The following is a 23323-nucleotide window of genomic DNA, read 5'->3' as shown; positions in this document are numbered from 1 at the left end:
CTGAAAGATACATTTGTCAGCGAGATGTCAGAAATTTTCTGGAAAGATTATGCTTGGCAGAGATTGAATCTTAACAAATGGCAGGGTCTAAATTACTACACCTTCATGCCTCTTTGAAAGGTCTGCAATTTACTTCCGGAAAGCATCCGCATCTCCTCCTTAATTGGAGGCACCACCATATTGCTGTTATTTATTCCTAAAGTTACTTTAATCCTGATGCTCTCTGCAGCATTGCCTAAGTTAATTAATTTGGTTTTCTGAGCTTGATTAGATATTTTTAACCCACAGCACAACTCTTTCTCCCTTTCTCTTGCTTCTGTTCCTTTTGAACAAATGGTATCCTTAAACTGCTATATTCCAAGCATCAGAACCAGCTCTTTTATACTTATTTGTCATTCTGTACTTAGACCTCAAGTGCATCTTATTTCCTGTGCTCTGAGGATCAGTATATAGACAATGAAGGCTAGGTACTTAATGAACCAATGTATTTTTTGTTTTTTGAATGGTTTAAGAAGCCCCACTTCAGCAACACTTTCATTTTCTACAGTACCCAAGTGTTTATCTGAGGTCCTTCAGAGTTTCCATTTCCATCCTCACTGGATTCAGTTTAAATCACTCCCCGCCCCCCAATCCATCTTACCATGCTTTGGCCAAATACATTTTTTAATGTGGGGTGCTACCCTTCCAGGACCAGTAATTCCCCATTTTGATAACTCAGACCATCATTCCAGAAACCAAGTCTCTCCTATTTATATAATTTGCATAGCAATCTCTCAATTTGTGCTATTCATCTCTCCCTTTCTGGTCCTCTTCCATGGACTGGGTGGACAGATGAGAATGCCATCTGGCCCCCAGGGCTTTGAGTTTCTAAAATTGCTGCTGGCCTTTTGCTGTAATAAAGCATCTCTCTCTGACTTCTGAGATTTTCAAAATCTGGTTGACGTTATTATAATTGTTCTTTGGAGTACCACTTGTCTTTGTATCTATCAGCAGGAAGAGAAAAATGTTAGTGTATTAATAAGTCTCAAAAGCTTGCTCTCTTTTGTTTCGCGTCCTTGATATTTGCAGACAGAACGCTATTTGAGCCAACAGATCTTCATTTCAGTTCCTCCTAACACCAAATCACCAATTACCAAGACTTCTGATAGGGCACAGTTGCTTCCTCTCTGCCCTTTAGGGATCCACCCTCCCGTCTTCCATTCTGCAGCACCTCTTCTTTCTCTGAGTTCCAACAAAACAGAATATCCTCTACATCTCTTGCTTCTGGATCTTACTATCATGCATTGAGCCTACTCCTCTGTTTGTCTGTCTTCCTTGGGGAGAGTTGCTTCCATTGTCTAGGGCCTCCTTTAAGCTGATAAATCCTTGTTCTTTCTCATCAACAGAAGTGGCCACTTGCTGCTTCATCCTTTAACTTTTTCTTCAAAAACTGCTGTAAGTTAGCATTTGCTGCAAATATATGTCAGGTTTTCAGGCAGGAAAACAAATGCCGCAAGCGTTGCATGTCACAATTGCAGACTCTGGTCCATTCATCTTCACCTTTTCTTTTTAGAGCACCAAAGAAGGCTTTTCTTTATTCTTGTATATTTTACAGGTTTTTATCTTAGCCAATACCAACTATTGATAAAAGGGGAAAAGTTGTCAAGAACTCCCCCTTCAACTCCCCTGCCAACATCTGTTAATTCAAACCCTGTGAGCTCTCTCCTTGAAATCAGCCTGCTTTATATTTCCCTTGCATACTCAACAGGAGGCAGTCACCCCTTCATCCTCAGTGGGCTATCAACAGCTCTCTAGACACACCTTGTAATCAGCAGCTTTTCAGGATATTATTGTTCACCTCTCACAGCTCAGCGCACAGTCCCTCAGAACATACAGCTTCTCTGATCATGCTTCTTTTCTCCTCCTGGGAAAAAGTGTCATGAAAAATGTCATGGTGGGGGTCTGAAGGAGCTGAAAGATAAATGGTGATAATGCCTTTACGCAGAAGAGAACACTCCCAGGATGAAAAAAACAGCTAAGCTCCAGCATATTTTGAAGATGCCAATGCAAGGGCATGAAAGGACTGCATAGGTTACCACTTGGAGAATCAGGTACAGATATAGCCTCTTTTTCTCTTTTAGCTTTGGTGAAGATTCTAGAATGGTGATTCTGACTCCATAGGACATAATTAGGTTTGCAATGGATGCTTTTAGAAATTAACTAGCACGATTACCTCCATATGCTGTGCTCCTTGAAATAAATAGGTATCAAGCAGCCTCCTGTATTACATATGCCCAATTTTTTCAACCAACAGGAGAAAGTAAGTACACATCTGAATAACAACTGATGATAGGTAAGGGTAAGGGAAAATCACAATTTCAGATCCTGTAGTCCTGAATTGCTGTTAAATATTAAGACTAAACACACCTAACAACACAGGTGCCATCTACAATCCTAATGTAAACACTGGGCTATAACTCATAGCACTGACTTTATCAGAATTGTAATGTTCACAAGGTGGCATCTTCTAGCTCCAGATGTAGCTTGCCAGTAGTCCAAGACATTGGTAGATCTCCAAGCTGGGGAAAATGGTTCAGGCTGCAATTTGCAGCTACCGTTCCCAGGGTTTCTTGGGTACCAGCTACAACAAAATACATAGGGCAGATCATCCACTATAAATGAAAGGCATAGTGTGTTGTAGGGTAAGTGTGCACTTTAGAAAGGCATTCCTATTACTGCATGAGGCAAATTGTAAAAACATGGATAGAGAAGGGTTCTGGCTAAGCCATATATTCCCACAGTGATCCAAACAGGGCAAATAGCACATCGTGACAGCAAGTGTAACATCGGGCCTCAGTGCCTGAGAGTCATTTAATATTGCAGCATTTCTGGCAAGACTCTTTATCTGGTATTAGACATTAAAGTGAAAAAAGGAAAAAGAGCTATAGGATTATTCTGGGCTTTTCTTCCTTGGTTCCTGCTGGGAAGAAATGTATCTCCCCATGTTGAACTCCATACTTTGGATCTCCAAGAACTTCCATGTGTTAATTCCAAGGCACTGAAATGCAAGTCAGCAACCGAACTATTTCCTTCACTAGCAAAGGCTAGTCTGCAGCCCAGCAGGTTTATATTTAGCTTCAGGGACAATATATTGATATTCTTTTTTGCCAAATTACTGTCCTAGAGAAGTCATGCTGAGATGGATTTTCTTTCTCGGAAATACCCCTCATTTCACATCAGAGGTAACAAGATGGAGTAAGACACAGATGGATCAGTAGATTATTTAATTTTATAGATTTTTATAAAAAATAATTATCAAATACAAAATAAAAACAAAAAATAGCAGCCTCGACTGTGAATAAAGCTGTCCTTCCAAAAGGGGACATGATGTGCCATGTTGCTAAAGGCAATCCCATAGTCCCATACTGTAAAAACGAGCAATTCACTAAAATTACCTTTCCTCAATGGATATCTTCAATCAGCTCTAGTGGAGGAATGTAATAATCTTCATCCCCAATGCTATATTCACAGAAGTACAACTTCTAACTCTTCGGCACCTAACTTGAGAAAATTAGCTAGTTTAATGCTGTTTGAAGCAAATGGGGAAACCATCCAGTCAGTGGGTGGAAGGCTGCCAATCAGTGAAATTTACACATTTGATTGCTGTAGGGCTTGGAGCTGAATTTCAAAAACTCAGGAAGTATCATATGAGGTGACCAAGGCGTTGAAGACACAGCAGCTGGGAGTACAGATTATATCTTCCCCCAAACACCAGAAAACAAAACCAATTTCTTGTGACCAATCCTTAGAGTGTCTCTACCTCTACGGGTCAAACCAGAGTAATGTTTAACAGGCACCAAGATGATCTTTGCATTTGTTCCTTATGTTTCCTAAAAGGCTGCTTTAGATGGCTAGGGCATCCTGTAGAATGCAGGATGGCTAGGGAAGAGAAGACTAAGCCTTCCTCTGGATTCACCCTCATAGTAACTTCTTCATGTTGTTAAGAGCAAACTGGCATTTCATGCTGGTGACAGGGACAATCTTGTTTCTCAGGACATAATTTTGAGTGAAACACAAAAGTGAATAAAAAGAGTTGTGCTGCTGTGGAAATCACCATGCCACTCAATTACATTTCATCCTTTGGAGAGAGTACAAATATGATACATGAGTTCCTAAATATATTTGCTTCATCCATACATAACCAATAAATAAAGATGTACCTCTTTAAAATTTTAATCTGGAAAACTTTTATATTCCTTTTTTTCTTTTTGTAAAAAAGGAAGTAAAAGCCTGATTTGGGGAGGGGGGTGGGAAATTTGGCAAATTTCCCAATTAAAAATATGCGATGACATGCTTTCAAAGTCCTAGAGGGTCTACAGATCTTTCTGAATTAGGCCTCAATGCTTCTCTGCCTCTTAAACTGTTTTCTACCTATGTATTTATTTTAATTCATATTAGCGAACACAAATCCAGACAGTAGAACTTATTCTAGATTAGCCAACAGTGCAATCACATTTCAAATACCTGTTTCTACTTAGATGCAGTATATGAGTCTCTGGGTCAAATAAGAGATGACATAAATTGATGCTTTTTTAAAAATTAACACTGGCTACAGCTGCAGGTAACTTTGAGCAGTTTCTCTCCCTGCTGGAGTCCCCAGTTGTACTTTGCTTGGATAAGGCAACTGTTGGCTTAAGTAGCAATTCCTAGAATCAGTCCTGCTTTGTGTGTGCATGCCCCCCCCCAATTTTGCACACACCCCCCCATTTGCTTTTGAACCCAGACAGAGGGTCACAAGCCACACAGAACTTTCTGGGTGTTGAACTATTTCACTATGTTCAGGTCCTTTAACCCATTAAACTATGTTAACTAAATAGTATTCCTGTGGGCTTTTAAAGTAACATACTGGGGATAATAGGGACACAAAAGAATTGCACTACGAATCCTCCTGGGAATGCATTTTGTACCCAGCAGGTCCATGGCAATACTAACAATCTTCATATACAAAGTCCAACTAGCATTCAAATTTCTTCAAAAATTGTAGATGGGCCAGAAAGAGATGAAGTCACCCCATTATCTCTACAGATGTCATGGTCATCCTCAGATGAAGAGGACCAAAATGAGGCAATTAAGGTGTCAGACTCAAGGGATGCATGACAAATTTTGGTATGGATTTTTAAATTCAAAATATGTTTTTTAAAAAATCACAAGAACGACCCTACTGGAATTCTGCACCATGAACTAAATATTACATATGCTAGACAGTATCTGATCTACACATGCCTAGTGATGAGGAAAAGCCTATCAGTAGTGACCATTCAGAAAGCTTTCAAAAAATTGTCTTTTTGGATTTAAATAGATAAAACATGGATTGGGAGAGTAGTTTAATACACTAATTGTTAAGAACTGGGTTTTTTTTTTCCTTTTTATATTGTGATGTTATAGTATAGATAGCTAAACTTCTAATTTCTGGGTTTTGATGTCATATTTCCTTTACAGGCATTATATATATCTTGAGTTTGAAGGAAGATGTGGAGGCATACATTAAATACCCATGATGTGGCCAGTATATACAATGAGCAGAATCAAGTGGACTTGCCCTGGATGGTATCTCTTCAGGCTGTTATTTCCTGAAGACATACAATCTTTATACACCAAACTACAAAGTTGGCTAAAAGAGAATTAGTAAATAACTGTGTCCTTTATCCTTTCCTTTTCTGACTTGCAAGAAGAGGACGTACAAGTTCAGTATGAAAAGTACTGAAAGGTAGATTACTCCTCAAACAGAATGAATGGAAATGGACATAAAAAGAAGATGTGGAAGCTGGTGGGAACCAAAAGAAAAAAATTACAGAGTGCCACAAAAGCGGGTGGAGAAAAGCTAATGGGAATTATGAAAAAGAATGCTAAATGAAGTGAAGAAAGAAAAGCAAACAAAAGCACATAAAAGAATAGTTGCTGCAAAAAATACAGATGAAAGATACTGTATAATATACATATAGAGAAAAAGAGAGCAAGGGATGGTAAAATTAAGAGGCAGAGAAAACACAGAGTAATTTTGGGCTGAAGCTGAAGCAAAAGTTGGAAGAGCTAGAGATATTTGTAGAAGAATGACAGGGATATTTTGGAGAGTAGATCTGAAATTAATTCTGTAAATATTAGTGTCCGGACTTCCAGGGGATGTATGACAAACTGAAGATGGCTCTGTGAAAGTGGAGCCAATGACCACGACAAAGACCAAAGAACCAGTGAGTAAACCAGTTCCTTGGAACCTCTCCAGATAAGGAGATGATGGGAGATTGTTCACATGTGCTCCAGATGGCTGTCCCTCATGAGGAGAGCACAGGACAGTGGTTTTCTATGGGTTTGAGTGCCAGGAGACAACGGAATTGGCCATCTTGATCACCACCATGGCAGAACCTTTTAAAGGACGCTAAGTTTGCAAACCTCACTAATTACTTTCAAAAATTGCTCATTAACTACTTCTAAGCTAATATAGACCTTCAGACCAACAAGTCTGAAAACACTGGGTGAGTCTGCCTTCATTCCTGAATGAAAGAAATTTTTAATCATACACTTAAGAATTTAAAGAATCTGAAATAAACAGCAAAAAGCTAAATAAGATTTTGATCTTAGAAGGTTATACAGTAAATGGATTAAGAGTCCAGATAAAATTGGAATATTGAAACTGTTACAATAAGATTTTGGAATTAATTATACAAACAGCTTCTGGTGGGAAATAGATTGTGTTTTGTTTTTTACAAGACAAAACAAAGATAAACAATTTCATTTCAAAATCTGGACACTAGTTTTTAGGTAGAGGAAAGGTTTACAAGCCTGTAAAATGTTGCAAAGTGTTATAACAATGAAAATACTGAAGAAGACTTTTGACAAATGAAATCAGAAAACAGTAGCCACAATATCAACAATGTCAGTAATGATGTCAGCTTCTATGAACAGTCTATGTCCAAAAGTTATTATTGAAGAAATGACAGATGTAGAACAAATTTTATCTGACAAGACAGAGATGGTGTCAAAAGTGGATTTACAACTGACAGGCCAAGATAATGACTTAGAAAAAGATGTTTCACTGGGTCTACAAAAGAAACTGGCTGAGTTTAAAAGGGAAATACAAATGACAAACCAAGAGAGTGACCTGGGTTATTTTTTCTTAAAGAGAAAAGATTTGTTAAAGCCTTGAAGAACTCTGTGCGATGGGACAAAGAAGAAATGAAGAGAAATTGAATCTTATGACAATATTTGATTGAACTAAAATTTAAGACTATTAGAAGTAAAACGAAGGAATAAAAAGTTGGTTTATTTGATCAAGGTTAAAATAAGATATGTTGTTACTTCTGGTAACCCTTTATGGACTTTCTGCTGGCACCAGGACTGAAAAGACAGTGCTTTATGGATTTGTTTATTGATAAGGGATGGGATATGGGATGAAGAGATAAATGTTTGTAGCCTTAGAGGGGGGTGAAGAGTTACTAAATTTGCTTATACTTGTGATGAAGATTGGAAGTAACTTCTTTTTATATTTCTTTTCTCTTTACTATATTCTTACTTTTCTTTTTTCATCCTTTTTTCTTTTTTCTTCCACTTTTTACTCCTTCTATTTGCTTTTCTTTCTTTAGTTTGCACTGGATTTTATTATAATCAAAATTTTAAATAAAAATTATATATATAAAAATACTATAAATATTAGTGTCCAAGGGGGAAAAATGATGAAAGGGCTATCATAAATACTCTGAGAATGTTGAGAAATGGTAAAATTGCAGGTGTAGATGGTATAAATTTTAAAATATAGATGTGATTTGCTTACAGAATGGCTGGCTCATTTAATGGGAAGGCTGCATCTGAGTCTGATAATTGGAAGAATGTTGTTACTATTTCTGTTCAAGGAAAGATAGCAAGATTGAATAACACACTGTAGTGGGATTAGTTTGTTACGTGTACTTGGGAACATATTTGGCAGAATTCTAATTGAATGGCTAGAACATACAATAAGAAGCAATCCAGCTTTATAACAGGCAAGGGGTGAGCAACCAGTTTTTAGCTTCTTAGCAGAAATGTATGAAAATGAAACATAAACCAAATTATGCACTCACTGATTTAGAGAAAGTATATAATAATGTGAATAAATTTGAATTATGGATGTTTTGAATGAGCAGAGTTGAAAGTTGACTGCTGAATGTGGTAAGAGTGGTGATGGAAATAAGCATGTGTGAGAATAAATAGAGGGTCATGTCCCATTGACTGCTTAATGTATTTATGGATAACTGTATAAGGAATCCTTGAAATGTGTTGGTTGGCAACATGTGTGAACGATTTGCAGCAAATGTTAGATGGGTAGACTGCCAGAATAAATAATGTGGATTTAAAAATCAATGTATCAAAGATCAAGGTAGTTGTGTTTGAAGCATGTCTATTACTCCTACATAAATGCTAAAAAAAACTAGAGGAAGTAAATGAGTTTATGTATCTCCCTATAACGTTTACTAAAGATGGGAAAATGAAATGGATAGAAAATTTTTAAGAGATGAAAATGCTAGGCAAAAGCTAATGGGTAGTATTTGGTCTGTTGTGCAGAATGAATGTTTGTCAAATGCAAAAGTGGTTTTGCTTAACAGCATGCTTCTGCCTTCTTTGTTATCAGGAAGTGAGAGTTCAGAATGTCAGGAGATACATCCAAGTGAAGGTAAGCAGAATATAGCTTGAGTGGGGTGCTTAAAAAGTGTCTTCAGAGTCAGGACTGAATGGATGTTGAATAAACATTGATTGACTCAATACAAGAGAAGTACATTGAGGTGGTATGCTCTTATAAAGAGAATGAGGATTTAATTGCAAAATAAATATATGAAGAAAGAGTGAATGAGTCAAAAGTAAGGGAAGAAAGAGAAAGGTTGGATGGAGCAGATGAAATCTTCTGAAAGAAAGAGGTGGGAAGTTGAAAGAACCAACTAGTATAAAGCGAGGTATGACACAATAGAAGGAAGGATGATTTGGAAGGGTAGAAATGCGCGGAGAGGTATAGTAAATGGTGTGGGTTTAAAATACATTGAGCTATATTTCCTTTTCTTTTATCTCATGCCTTCCATTTTTTTTAGCTTACTATTCATTACTCCATTTCTGTGCTTTAGGAAATAGAGGGATGGGTATTTATGTCTGCCCAGTAAAAAAGCAGGTATTGTTTCCATGTGCTAGGAGGGCAGGCAGCTGCTGACCAAAAAAGCATTCCCACACATGACTTTAACTCTGCAGCCTGATGTGATTTAATTTAAGAAAAAAGCATTTACCGCTTAATTGGGACATTTATAAGGTACCCTTGGAATTTGCTGGATTTCTGGGAAAGTTCGTTACATGACCCCGCATTTCTATTGTAGTGTATTTCACAGCAGCATGTTTTAGCTTACTAAATAGCAAATAAAATATTATATAGATTTGTAATAAAATTATGTTTAAATATTTGCAGACAGATCACATTTCCCTCCCCGCTTTGCTAAATCAAGCTCTAGAGGGGAGCATACCGATGAACGTCAGAGCAAAAGACACAGTTTAAGTGGCAAACCACTGACGCGGCAATGCAAGGAAGGAAGCTTCAAGGCTCCATTTAGATCCAGTTTAGTTTGCCAGCAGAGTTGACAAGGCTATCTTGTGTTTCAGTTCTGATGGAAAAGAAGTTGACCAAAGGTGGTAAAAGTGTTCATTTTCTTGCTCGCTCTCCTCTCCTTTCTTCATAATTTCCTTTCTCCTTTGTGCACTTACACATCAAGTGCAGGGCCTTTATGACCAGACTTCCCCTGAATCCTTTTCCTCAGCCTTTGCAGTTCTCTTATTTATGCTCTCCTTCAAGCCTTCATCATTCCCTCCATTTTGAGCCTTGGCAGCACAACGTGTCCTGGCTGCTGCTGCTGCTGCTGCTACTGATTCTCTTCTGCTGCTGGATCCCGGCAGGTGCACTCGTCCTGATCACAGCCATTAGGAAACAGAACAACCTGAAGGATTTGAAGAACGGTGGCATTTAGGAACAGAGGCTTAACTCAGCGAATTAGAACTATATGTACTAGAACTATTTATCAGCCATTCATCCCCCAAATTATCCAAGATGATATCCAATATATTATAGAGAGCAGAACTCTAAGAGCAAGGGGAAAAAGTACCGACAGAACTGAAACAGAATAAAACCAAATCAGTTTCCACCTGCAGCACTGGCTTAAGATAGTTTCATTTCTGTATGCAACAATGGCAGAAACTAAATTCTGATCTGCTTACAGGTTCTGCTCAATTTGGGAAACCTAACAGGGCACGCTTGCTAAAAAGCATGATAGTTCTCTCTGTTATCCACTAGAGCAACTTTTTTTCCCCAGGTTGCATTATGACAAAGGAGTTGCTTTAATGATCAGCAGAGAGATGCTATGTGTAAGGGCTGAAATAGTTCCCTCAATTCTCCTCTCCTTTAGAAAAGCTTTCAAAACATGGCTTTTCAAAGAGGCCAGAAGCCGTGCCAATTTGTGATCCTGCTTGACTGATGATGAGGGGTTGAAACATTCTTTTTTGCATAGTTCCTCAGTGCCTTGGTACTTCTCTCTTTGTGTGTTTTGATTATGATTTTTATTCTGCACACCACCTTGAGTCTTCTTGATTTGGCGGCTTTTTAAATCTAATGTAGCATGCACACCCCTCCTGTTCTGCCACTGATGAAATCTGTAACACACTTCATGAAGCACTTCTCATAGGATGAAACACACCAGTTTTACCTGTGCACTATGATAAATGTTTTCAAAAAAGGTAATCTGTATATACCTGGAGCTCTATTTGTCTTCATCCATAGCCTTATAGGAAATGGGAGCTCATTCAGTACAATAAGTACCTGAAAGAGCTGCCCTTAAAGGAGATCTAGTATCACAAGAAGTAGTTAGGGAAAGCCAGAGACACTTTTATGGGCTGGTCTCTTTGTGTTGCCCCAACAGTCAGTAGTTTCTTTTTGGAGAGTTCCCTGTCCTCACTGTATGTGTAGCATGACTTGAAAAAGACCCTGTGAATTCTGCCTGTGCTTTCTACACCAGCCATCAACTTCTTCAGGGCCATCCTTTGAGCAACCTTGAACGTTTGAGAGGATTTCTTTGGCAAATGACACAAATGTCCTCTTTTTGATACCTCTGGGCCACCTAAAATACATCGTTTATAAAGGAAGGATCTTGCCATGATTGTTTAAAAAGCAAGCAAACTAACAAAACCCTTCATCTTCATTTTTGGTTAATTCCTCACCTACATTTATACACAACAGGCCAAGCATACCACTTATACACAGAAGTCCTGGAACAGGACTCTACCGATAAATGTAAGTTACCATGGACACTCACGGATAAGCCCATCTGCAGATAAACCAAGCCTCGACGTTTTAACTAAAGTATCATGAAAAATGCACCACCCACAGATAAGCCATCCCACATTTTTCATGGTTTTTTGGTTAAAAATTTGAGGGTTGACTCATCTGCGGATGGGCTTACCCGCGAGTATATATAGGAAATGCAGCACTTTAAAGAAGTATTACTGTATATATTCATGGATAAGCCAAACCGGATCTTTTGGGCGCATTTTGGCACCTAAAATTCTTGGCTTATCTGCAAGTATATGAGGCATATTCCCTTTTCTGAAATGGATAACTAGCCTCTCAGTTACCTTCTTTGAGGAGACTGTGGAGGAACAACAGTCACCACCATCATACTGACAATAGGCTCGGTTGTTGATGGTGTCACACCACCCATCGGCATGGAAAGGCTATAAAGAGAAAAAAGCATTCGGTGAACAAAGAGCAACAGAGAAAAACATAGCAAACAATTATGTCTGGCATCCACACGTTAGAAACAACTAATTTATGGTAACACAGATTTTTGTAGAAGAAGAGAAAAAGGAAATCTAAGCAGCTCTATTGAGGATCTTCAATGACAAGAATCAATAAACATATATACATATTACCGATCTGGCAATCATGGCTGAAAATGCAGATGTGCATGACTTACATAAACAGATGACCAAATGACTCCAAGGAATGATTATGCTGGGTGATACCACAAAATGATACCCATTCATGACATTCAAAAGAAGTCAACTTAAATTAAATGAAATCAAGTTCATATATAATTTTGAGTTATATGAAGTTAATGAGAGGGTGATAATTTGCTATCATTAATAGATTACCATGTTTAAATGTGATTTGGCAAAACAAATACTGGATATATCCAACAGGAAAGCCATCTTTGACCACCATCATACCATCTTAAGAAAAATGTGGAATAATTCTCAGCATCAGCGGAATTATACTGCTTAATTGCAAATGGACCCTGTTCAGTCACCATTACAACCTTTTTTGAAATGCTATAATAAAAGAACTTGCTTTTATGTAACCAAGGAGGAATGTTTTGATGCATTATGCCTGTGACCAAGTTCAAGATACAAGGTTATTGAGGATGCTGTGGCAACATCACCCCTCTATTGAATTCCTAAAGAACAGCAGGTAAGGAAGAGAACCAGTATAACTAAGGAGAGAGATAATCTGACCCTCTCCCCCTTTTATTGCCATACTCCAAACAATACGGTTTGTTTACCTAGATGATGATTCATTTGTAAAGCCAGAAAAACACATTTTATATAGTTTCCAAATACAGGTACCAACTGCCTATTGTAGTGAATGCTGGTTTAAAATGACTTCCAGATCAGCATCTGTACAGAGGAGATGCTGGGATGAGGAAAAGATAAGTTGTCCTCATATTATATGACTCTTGCTTTCCCCCCAACCACTTCAAATGGCCCAAAATATATTCAAGCTGGGATAAACTTGGGCATCTACGACATTTATTCATGGGCAACCATGATAATTCATGTTAAAAATTTGTATGGGAGGAAAAATGGAAGATAAAAATAATGAGAGGAAAAACTAAAGCAAAAAAAATAATAATAAAGTGATGCCTAAAATATGTTGGAAATCATGGGCTCAAATTAGTTCAAACCACAGTTTATACCCAACTATTGCTAAGTAATGTGAACTGTAGGGTGGGTGGACCACTTGGAATGGTAAGTAACCAGAACTCAGGTCCTTCACATTCTGGCATGCTTGGAACTTCAGTTAGATTTTCCATCACTTAACCTAAAATAAGCCAGAATGAACTCTAAACCATAATTGATATAATGGGAATGCTATAATAAAATAACCACTGTAAGAGCCAATACACAGCGCACTTTTAGTGTTTCAATTATTTTGCTCTTGGAAATCTGGATTCTAGCTGAACAATATATTGAAGAGACAGAACACAACAGAGAGTAATGTTTAGCATTTTGCAAAGCAGAAATACTTGACTACAGTTGTCTCATACTTCTGAATTATCTTTCCTTTTTTTCTGTACTCACCAAATATTACTATTCTGCACACACAGATGCTCTCAAACAATAACATGATAAATCTTGCTGTAATGCATGACAATTTGTTTCTCAGAGCAAACAAACAGGTATTGCAAACTCTTTTACCCAGTTGCTTCTTCTCTCTGACCTAGGAGAGGAAGTACAACCCATCTTTTTCCAGTTACTTACAGAGTTCCCATTCAGGTTCACAGAATAAAAGAGATAAAAGGAAGATCCTGAACTGTTGTTCAAGCAGGAAATCATTCCCAGCTTTTCACAGTTTGAACTCCATCCCCTGACAAACATGAGAAGTCTCCACCAAGGCCTAGAAAGCATTCTTCTGTGTTTCCTAATTAAAGTCTAAATAAATAAATAGCTACTCCTCCACATCAGTGCCAACAAAACAGCATTTTTGCAAAAATATAAATGAGATCCCATTTCTTTTCCAGGCTTTTAATGTTCCACAAACGATTTATATAGTGTTTGTAAGCAAGAGGACGATAACCTTTATGGACTTATTTGGAAGGCAAGGTTAATTTCCAGCATGAAGGGATAAATGAACCACAAAACTTTATGGTCTCATTACTACAGCCTTAAAATTATTACTCAGGTAAGTTGTATCTAAAAACCCTTGGAGAGATCCTTACATGCATTTCAGTAATGCCACACAGTTTTTGAACTGACACAGATCTAGCTTAATCTGTTTTATTTTCCTTTTAATTTAGCAATCAACCAATATAATTAACTGGATGGGCACAAGAAATCTATCTGGTTCAACACCCCAGACAGTGCTCAGTGACAGGATATTCAAACAATGGATGGATTGATTCAAACTGATGAAGTAAAACAATTCACAAAGCAGTTCTACCTACTGAACTCTCAACTTCTTGTTGATGTTGGAATAAGTGATCATATACACTCAATGACAGGTTTATTAGATTTGAATTTATGACTGGATCAGCAAGTCAGTCAGAAACTAGTGTATAGTTTTCTGAGAATACTTAGAAGGCTACTTGGGCAGAAATTAGCTGGTTTGTTTCTAGGTTTTTAGTCCTTAGGGATCTGGAGAGAAGAGTTAATGGAATTGAGTAAGGAGGTTAGTACTCGACCCAACCAGAGTCAGTCTTTAAAGGAGTGCCAGAATTAAGTTTCCACTTTACCCCCAGTAATCTTGCTGTTTTGCAGCTGCAGAAGTTGTTTGTGGATCCCAGAAGAGGTCACATGCAGTCACTCTGAGGAGAACTTGAGTTACTCAGATGATCCCTGAAACCTCAGCCCAAGCATCTAAACATCCTACCAGAATCTTTCGAGACAGAGTAAAAGATAAGGGTCAGTTCTTATTTTTGATATTTTGGGATGGTTCAACTGGTTGTCCAGTTGAGACACCTGTTTCTAACTGTTAAGCAGGAACTCATAGGACTTTTGAAAAAGTCACTAGCTCTTGAAGATGAGGTATTATGTACTTCTACTCATTTGGCTTTAGCTGTGGCACATACCCAATCAAACCAAATCCCTAGATTTCAATCTAAAACTCATATCTTTTGTTGATGTTTTTGCTACTGGTGTCTTCTGAGTCATATGAATTTACTGAAAAGCATGTATGTAAGACTTTGACAAATGCAGACACAATATTAAAGTGTAGTGATATCACATAAATAACAAAGGTATATATTGTCAAGGCAGTGCTCATTCCAATTGTAACACACAGTTGTGAAAGCTGGACCATCAGAAAGGCTGAGCCAAGAAAAATATATTTCCTTGCACTGTAATGGTGGAGAAAATTTTAGAGGCTACCTTGGACTGCAACAACAAATAATGCAATACAACATGAAATAAAACTAACTTGAAGCACTGATAATGAAGCTAAAACTTAGATATTTTGGACACATAATGCAAAGGCGAGTAATTGGAGAAGACCTTGAAGCTTGGGAAGATGGAAGGTAATCAAAGAAGAGGCCAATTCTACTGCTAACATCTTCAGTTTTTGCATCTTTGGACATATGATTCTAAATCCCCTGAACTATGATTTAAATTCATCAGTCATTTTAATAAAATAAATGCTTCTAAAGGACCTTGTTTCTTTCTTTGCCTTTGGGGATGTTCAGTTAACTGCCATATCCAGGGCTCACTGCATCAAATCCAGCCTACCTTTGTGCATACATATGTGTAAACAAGCAAATTTTGTAACATGGATGTCAGGGAAACTGGCACTTCCCTTCACTGCAGATGACTGATTGTTTTGCAGCACTGAAGGAGCAACCGGTTTCCAGGCCCACATTTGCTTCTATTGGTATGGTGTTCCTTCTGCAGCTCATTTCTGCTATTTGGATTTTTTATAAACCTATTTTGCCACCTCATTTCCCTTGCACCAAACTTATGAAAGATGCATGTTCATATACTTCTAAAAGCTCCTATTGCCTTATGCCCAAACTATATGCTACAATCTCTATTTTCTAACTACAAGCCCTCTGCCGTACTTCCCATAGTAACACGCCAAGGCTTCTACTTCAATATACGTTTGTTTCAACACTGTAAACTGCCTTCAAGTAGGCTTTCTACAGAACGGCAGTCTGCTGGTGACCAAGGCCCACACTTGTCATGGGAGGAGAGGAGTGGAGGCCTGAAAAGCTGCTAAAAATGGGGTTTGGCAGAGAATTTGGGACTTTTTATTTTTAACTGAGATGACTATTTAGAGCTTGCATGGCAATTTGTATCTATTCCCCATCTCAACTTCCACTTGCTTTCAAACATCGTAGCTAGAAAGAGCTCCAAGGGGATATGAGCAGAAGACCCCATTCCTCAAAAACTTAAAAAGAACAGTTGCCAGACTATATCAGAACCATGGCCTGTCTCTCCCTCTGTTTTGGTCTCTTGAGGTGATTTCACAAAATACTGATATCTCCTCTGAATCCCACCGTGTAACTCAGGTGACTCGACTCCAGGGTTGATTCAAAATACTTGAGTTTAAGACAGGAATTGGCAGCTGACAGTATTCCAACTGGCTTTGCTTTTTGTGGTAGTGTTCTCTGTTTGCATCTGATCACCAGAATAATATAATATCTGCCTATGAGGAGCTTCTTACAAGTGAAAGAGAACCATGGGGAAAAATCTGCAGGGAGGGAAGAAAAAGCAATTCCCAGATTTCTTTTAGAGAACAACGAGGATCTCAGGACAAGGACTGAAGGAAATTTTAAATTAACAAATATATTTGAAATTCTTAGTCATATTTGATAGACAACTATCTGTTCCAGAATATTAAATTAGAAAAAATAAGATGGCTTTGTGTAAATTCTGCTTTCAGCAACAAAAAAGAAAAAGAGAGAGAGAGGAAAAAGAAGAAGAAAAAAGTGCACTTGGCCCTTGTTTGAAAAAGGCCAGTTCCAAAAAGGGAAACATGAAACAGCTTTCTGTGCCATCTGTTCTTCTCATGATAGCACAAGACTAAAGTGACCTGGAGCATCCGTAATTCAAAGTTTATTGCACCACTATCATTATGGCTAATGAACTTTCCAAATGCTTTTCCCTTTCCCCTTTTTTGCACCCTCCTTGTGAATTTACACATGCTTCACTCCTCACTGCACTTAATTCCTGGCACAGAGAGACTGAAAAAGTCAGAAAGAAAGATTAATGGCCAGAGGGGAAAAACAAAGTTTAGCTATTCTGGCATCAGACAAAGAAGAAAGAAGAGTTAGAAGTAATCCAAATTACATCATAAAGTTGCCATTTTTTTAAGACTAGGAAAAGGGTCTCGTTGGACCACAACACGAAGGGCACACCAGAATCAGAATTATAGCAATTTACCTACCATAGCATTTTTTAAAATTGTATGTCATTTGATAAAATGTGGAGACCTCTATTACTAATCCTCTCCCTAGTTTTTCTCAAAGAACTATGGTTCCCAAAATTGCTAGGAAATTAGGAACAAGGATTATATATATATAACCCCACACTTTGTGATGAATCTCTCTGAGAAGGTGCTAACTGCTTTCGGACATCACACCCATATGCCTTAGGAAGTCTTTACTTGTTAAATGACAAAAGAACATGGAGAAAGACTTTTTATTCAGCAATTAGAATCAGCACTAGATTTTAATCCAGAGTTGACCCAAATAAATGCAGACTGATTCTACTTACAAAATGAAAGAAGAAATGAGTGAACTTCCAGACATGATAGAATGGGTTATACCAATTCAAAGTGCAGTGCGAGATCACACATTTGAACACTCCCTAATTTAAGAATCCTATGCAGATTAAAAAAGTATTGCAGCAGGGAATGAACTACTCAAGAGGTCAGATTTCTTCTTCCAGATGGATTACAGGAACAGTAGAAAATTCATTTATTTTCAGTTTGAAGAGGCATCATTTCTTTGATCATCACAGAAGACATTTCTGGTGCATGTTTAGATCAAGCTCAGGGATGTAAAAATGCAGCCCAGGGACCACTTGCTGCTGTCAACAACCCTTTTGTGGCTTTCAGAGTCCTCCCTCCAAAGTGGGTAGGCCAACATAGTAGGCATTCATTCATTCATTAAATAAAAAACCATCTGATTGGATTGAATCTGAAGGACCTCATTAGGGCCAAACAGGCGGGGCAACAGAGGCACAAAAGTTTTGCCCTAAATGTTCCTTTGGCAGATGAGAGAGAGACACAGACAGACAGACAGAATATTTCTTACCTCACAAGAAGTAATACAATGAATAGCTTTTGGATCGGGATACCATTCCAGTCTTCCAGTACACACGATACTCTGAAGAGAGATAAAAAGAGTTTTGCATTGGCCAGAGATTAAGAGCAAGCGTTCTATAGTTTTTTATTTATTTAGGGTACTTATATAATACTATTCATAATATTAATCCAAAAAAGTTGATAATATAGATTACTCTAAGAATGATATATACCCTATTTCACCAAAGTTCTATTAGACTCTATATGTATGCAATGTTAAAGATTCCATGTGCATGAAATTACAAATTCTACACATGATCTCCCATTTGGTAAAGAATTTTCATTCCAGAAAATTTCAAGATTTGCATCATCCTTCTTTAAAAAATCTAGGTTACAAACTTACCTTTGAAAGATGTTAGTAAAAGCAGTAAGAACATTTGACTTGTAGGCCTACCGATCCCCACAAAACAAAGATAGAAAGAAAATAATATTGTTCTTAGCTAGCCTCAAAACATGCCTATACTTTTCGATCAAGTATCAATATACTTTGTAGAAGCATTCACATCACCCCTATAATATCAAGGCTAATTTATATGTAATGGGAAATATGTAGTGAAATACTAAGCCAAGCGTAGTAAAGTCCTGAGATAAGAAAAACAAAAGGAAACGTAACTAAAACTAGTTTACAGTTTTCACTATATCTTTCTGTATTTTTCTACACTTAAAAAGCATCCTTGCTTTTAAAGTCTCCATTTACTCTTTTATATTTTGCCTTTTGTTCTGTGAAATTCTCAATTTTCTCTTTTTGAGGATCTCATGAACTCCTTCCAACCACAGCTTTCTCAGTCTTCCCCATCTTAAACCATTCAGTCTTCTTTCATATATTTATTTTGCAATTTAATCCTTATTCATTTGCTCTACATGAACAATCCATCTCAAAGTGCTTCTTTCAGACTGCACACCCTTCTGTATTCCATCCACATTCACTCAGCACTCATTCATTCTTGACTCTTATCTCGTTTTGTCACACACATTTCTGAAGCACCCCATTCTCACCACATTCAACTTATTTCAGTGTTTCTCTTGACATACTCAGCTTGTTTCCACATAATGAACAGAAGTAGATTCATATATGTAATGATTTCTGCTTCTTTGAATAAATTATAAATACATATAGATTACTGCATTTATAATCATTGAATCCAGTTGGCATATTTCAGCCTGCTTGATCCAAATCAGTCCAGCCCAGTTCCCTAATCCACTTCATTGTTCTTCCTACTTCACCCTGATCTGTATGGCAGACACCTCTTGGAGACAATGATTCAACAATGCCATTGAAGTTCACAGACCATCAAGTCGAGGAAGAGAAGTGATTTGAAAATATACAAAAGGATCAAGAAAATGAGAAAGAAAGAAAGAAAGAAAGAAAGAAAGAAAGAAAGAAAGAAAGAAAGAAAGAAAGAAAGAAAGAAAGAAAGAAAGAAAGAAAGAAAGAAAGAAAGAAAGAAAGAAAGAAAGAAAGAAAGAAAGAAAGAAAGAAAGAAAGAAAGAAAGAAAGAAAGAAAGAAAGAAAGTTTAGTGGCAGCTCCTGGCAATGGGAATAATTTAGTTTCACAATAACAAAACCTCCTCCTAATATTTCTGTTTCTCTATTCCCTTTTCTGTTTCCCTATTCCCAGGAGAACACTTCCACTTCGTAAAGGAGTTTAAGCTGGAAGGGAAAATGTTTCACAAAAAAACAACAATAGGATAACTTCAAGAGCATTCCACTTCAGAATTGCAGACCTCAAAGAGCATATCCTGAAGTGCACTTTGAAATACCTTCTTCCCCTGTTTGGACATAATCTGCAGCACAACTGCAGGGTTTATGTAATCTGACACACAACAGTGTCTAAAGGAATGAATCTCTGATAATCCTGAAAATTCCCATGAGGAGAAAGATAATCTTAAGTTGTGATTCTGCTCCATAACAACACAATCTGCTTTTATTTTAAATGTCTCTGTGCCAGCCATATGCTTCAGTTTCATTTTCAGACAGACTCAAGTTAGAGAAAACAACAGAATTATAATATCTGAGGTATTTTAGCCATTCCACTGAGAGCGATGAGGATGCAACTAGAAAAAACTAAACATCAGTGTCGGAGATTCAGGATGCCAAAAGCAGGGTGTATCATGATAATTTGGGATGCAGACAAATAATCCACAGATGTTTTCAGACTACTTTTTCCTATTTTTTTCTGTACCTATGCATTTCTTCTTCCCAGAATGAGCTTGAAAGAATACCAGGGCAGACACTCAACTAGTGTTCCTTCCCAAGTATCAACCAAGCAAGAAAGGTGCTTGGTATGTCTACATTCTTTATTTAAAAATCATGAGTAAGTGAAGTTCTTAAATCTATATACCAATTGTTTCCAGCCATTAATACCTCATTGTTGTCTTTTCCCACCGCTAGTCTGGTTGGCCACTTGTTCCATAATTACTTCATCATAGGCTATGGGAAGCAATGATTTCAAAACACTATATTGCCAGAAGAGTTAGCAATGTTTTGACTTCCCCATGAAGACCTTTCAAGGGAGTACAATCTTTCATCTATTGGCTGCATGGGTGAAACTTCAGGTGTCATATTTCATAATAGCAAGCAGATAATCAATGAAGCTTAGTACACATCAAAAAGTCAGAACAGATAATGTGGGATGGTGTAGACAGCAGAGGGAATGGCCTTGAAGGACAGGAGGAAGAGCCATTACCAAGGCAATGGTCAGATAAGAGGGGCTTGAGCCCAGGCCAAGAAAATAACATGAGTAAACATCTCAGACAAGGCCCACTCTAGTTCACATGAAGATAAAGTAAGGGAGGGGGAAGCACATTCAGACTTGTAAGATTCTGTTACTATAGCGGTTACAAAAGAAGTAGTCCTGACCTATATGGCATTGGTTTCTTAGTCTGCTCTACTTTGTTGGGCTGACATCAATCTTGCAAGTCAAAAACAGAACAACAGGATTCCACTGGTTGTTACCTACAGCTTGTGGCCAAAGCTACCCTCTGCAGCCACAACCAAATCATTTTCAAACACTAGGCCTAGACTGGACTTCTTAAAAAGGGAAAGAATAATTGACATTCTCCCCAGATAAAAATGTAGCTTTGCTTTTCCAGTTCAGGATGATTGTAATAATGTTTTGATAATGAAAGTTTCTTTTTAAAATATTCAGAACATTAGAATCCCAAGTGTACACACTGAGAAGAGGTGTATTAAGTAAGTATGGAGAAAAAACTTGCACCTTTAACTGGAAATCCAAGCTATACTGATATGCAGCCAGCGAAAGGAGGAAGATGGGCATCTTGCACATCATAACCCTTTAAGCCAGTGTTGTCCAAACTTGGCCACTTTAAGATGAGTGGACTTCAACTCCCAGAATTCCCCAGCCAGCCATGAAGTCCACTCATCTTAAAGTGGCCAAGTTTGAACAACACTGCTTTAAGCTCTTTTCAAAAACAACTTCTTCCATGAATTCTTTTGCTCCTAGCCACACTCGCTAATCACTCTCATACCTTTCCTACAGAAACTGCAGTGCAGGATGGAGAGATACATCAGATCATGGAAGAATCTGTGGCCTTAGGTCAACACTTTCCACAGTTCCAGGCAAGCAGACTAAAAGCCAATATATTCCACTTTCAAAGTTGTAGCACTTCCCTTTCTTTTTACCTGGACTTTGGTAGGCTTTAATTTATGGTCCATGGTATCAGCAGTGACATTTTCAGGCAATGTCACAGGATCCCTTGGAAGAAACAGACAGGAAGGTATGCATGCAGCCCCTGGAACAGAAAAGAGAGAGGTAGCAGATTATAATTTCCACTGAGAGATATTTAGATGCCATGGACTTCCATGAGGATTTGCATGATCTCCAATTTGAGAACACAAAACAATATATCGTTCTTGTACATATGAGACTTCATTCATCAACTTGTTTGTGAGAATCTTTGATTTAAAAAAAAAGAGGGAGAGAAAATCTAGATCACGTGATTGGGGCTTACATGACATCCCAGGGCTTAGGATGCTATTTTTTTCCCCTCCACCTCCACACAACAGTTATTAGTTGTACAGGTTTTGTTGTTGTTGTTGTTGTTCAGTCGTTAAGTCGTGTCCGACTCTTCATGACCCCATGAACCATATCACGCCAGACTTTCCTGTCCTTCACTGCCTCTCTGCTATTTGTTTAACGACAGATCCAAGTTACAACAGCCTTGGAAAAAGTGCTTTACAACCTGTATTCACACTTATCACCATCGTAAACCATCACCCCACCCCTGCAGTCATGTGATCGCGATTTGCAACCTTTTTCACAATGGTCGTTAAGCGAATCATGTTAAGTGAATCACATGGTCGTTAAGCAAATTCTGGCAAAAAAGCCCATTGGGGAAGTGGATTCGCCTACAAGCCACGTGATTTGCTTAACGACTGTCATAAATATGGTTGTAAAATCAGGTCCAGTCATGTGGTGACTTACTTAATGACCACTCCACTTAATGACCATTTTTCAGGTCCCTATTGTGGTAGTTAAGCAAGGATTTCCTGTAACTGAAGTCCCCCTTGCCCCATTGCTCCCTGTTTCTCTTGCCTCCTACAATTTTGTTTCCATTTTTACATTTGACAGTCTGGAAGAAATAAATATTTAAGCAAAAATATATGCAAAAGATATCACTTTGCAAAAGCTATACATGCACAATATTATCTCCTCCCCCTTCCAATCCTACATCAGATTCCCAGCTTGATTGTATCTCAGTCCTTAGTTGATTGGATAGGTAAATGTAATATAGATCCTACTGTAATATCTAGCCATGCACCTATATAGTTGGAAGTTCATAATGATGCTCTTTTGAATAAAGTTTTTCTAACTTGCTTTCATACCTGTGATATAAAAGACTGAAAGATTCCACTGATTGTACAAGCTATCATCTGATTTCTTTTGGTAAACTGTAGGTTACTCAGGTAATTGAAAATGAAAATACTTCAAGACTAATCTGTGTACCCAGAGGAATTCCATCTTTAATGTACTTTAAGCAGTTTAATATTAAGAATGTTTAAGGGGAGGACTAACCTCTAGTTTTCTTTATCTAAATTATGGACATGATGAGAAGCTTTAACTTTCCAGACTTTCAACTTTATTACTGGGTATACATTTTGACCTCCATTTCTCTATGGAATCTAAGCAATCAAGACCCTTTTTATACAAAACTCTATTGTAACTCCAGCGTGAAAGCCTGCAAAGCAGATATGGA

The 23323-nt window shown here is 37.8% G+C and overlaps 1 protein-coding gene across 1 annotated transcript in view; it reads right to left on the bottom strand.

Annotated features, from left to right (window-relative positions):
• Window positions 1–3319: 3319 nt before the first annotated feature.
• PAPPA2 (pappalysin 2) overlaps window positions 3320–23323 on the bottom strand; it is a 153933-nt gene continuing 133929 nt past the window's right edge. Inside the window, exons 19-22 of the mRNA XM_088153871.1 lie at window positions 21750–21859; window positions 18057–18128; window positions 11665–11763; window positions 3320–9977 (exon numbers count right to left, since the gene is read on the bottom strand). Coding sequence (XP_088009997.1) covers window positions 9903–9977; window positions 11665–11763; window positions 18057–18128; window positions 21750–21859 — 356 coding nt within the window. The 3' untranslated portion in view covers window positions 3320–9902. The remainder of the gene's footprint in view (window positions 9978–11664; window positions 11764–18056; window positions 18129–21749; window positions 21860–23323) is intronic.

Source organism: Python bivittatus, unplaced genomic scaffold, assembly GCF_059951505.1.
Source record: "Python bivittatus isolate LINGU-HERP-01145 unplaced genomic scaffold, Pbiv_v1 ctg000700_np1212, whole genome shotgun sequence".
Taxonomy (NCBI): Eukaryota; Metazoa; Chordata; class Lepidosauria; order Squamata; family Pythonidae; genus Python; species Python bivittatus.
The sequence above is the reverse complement of the archived record's forward strand: the minus strand, read 5'-3'. Positions and strand labels throughout refer to the sequence as shown.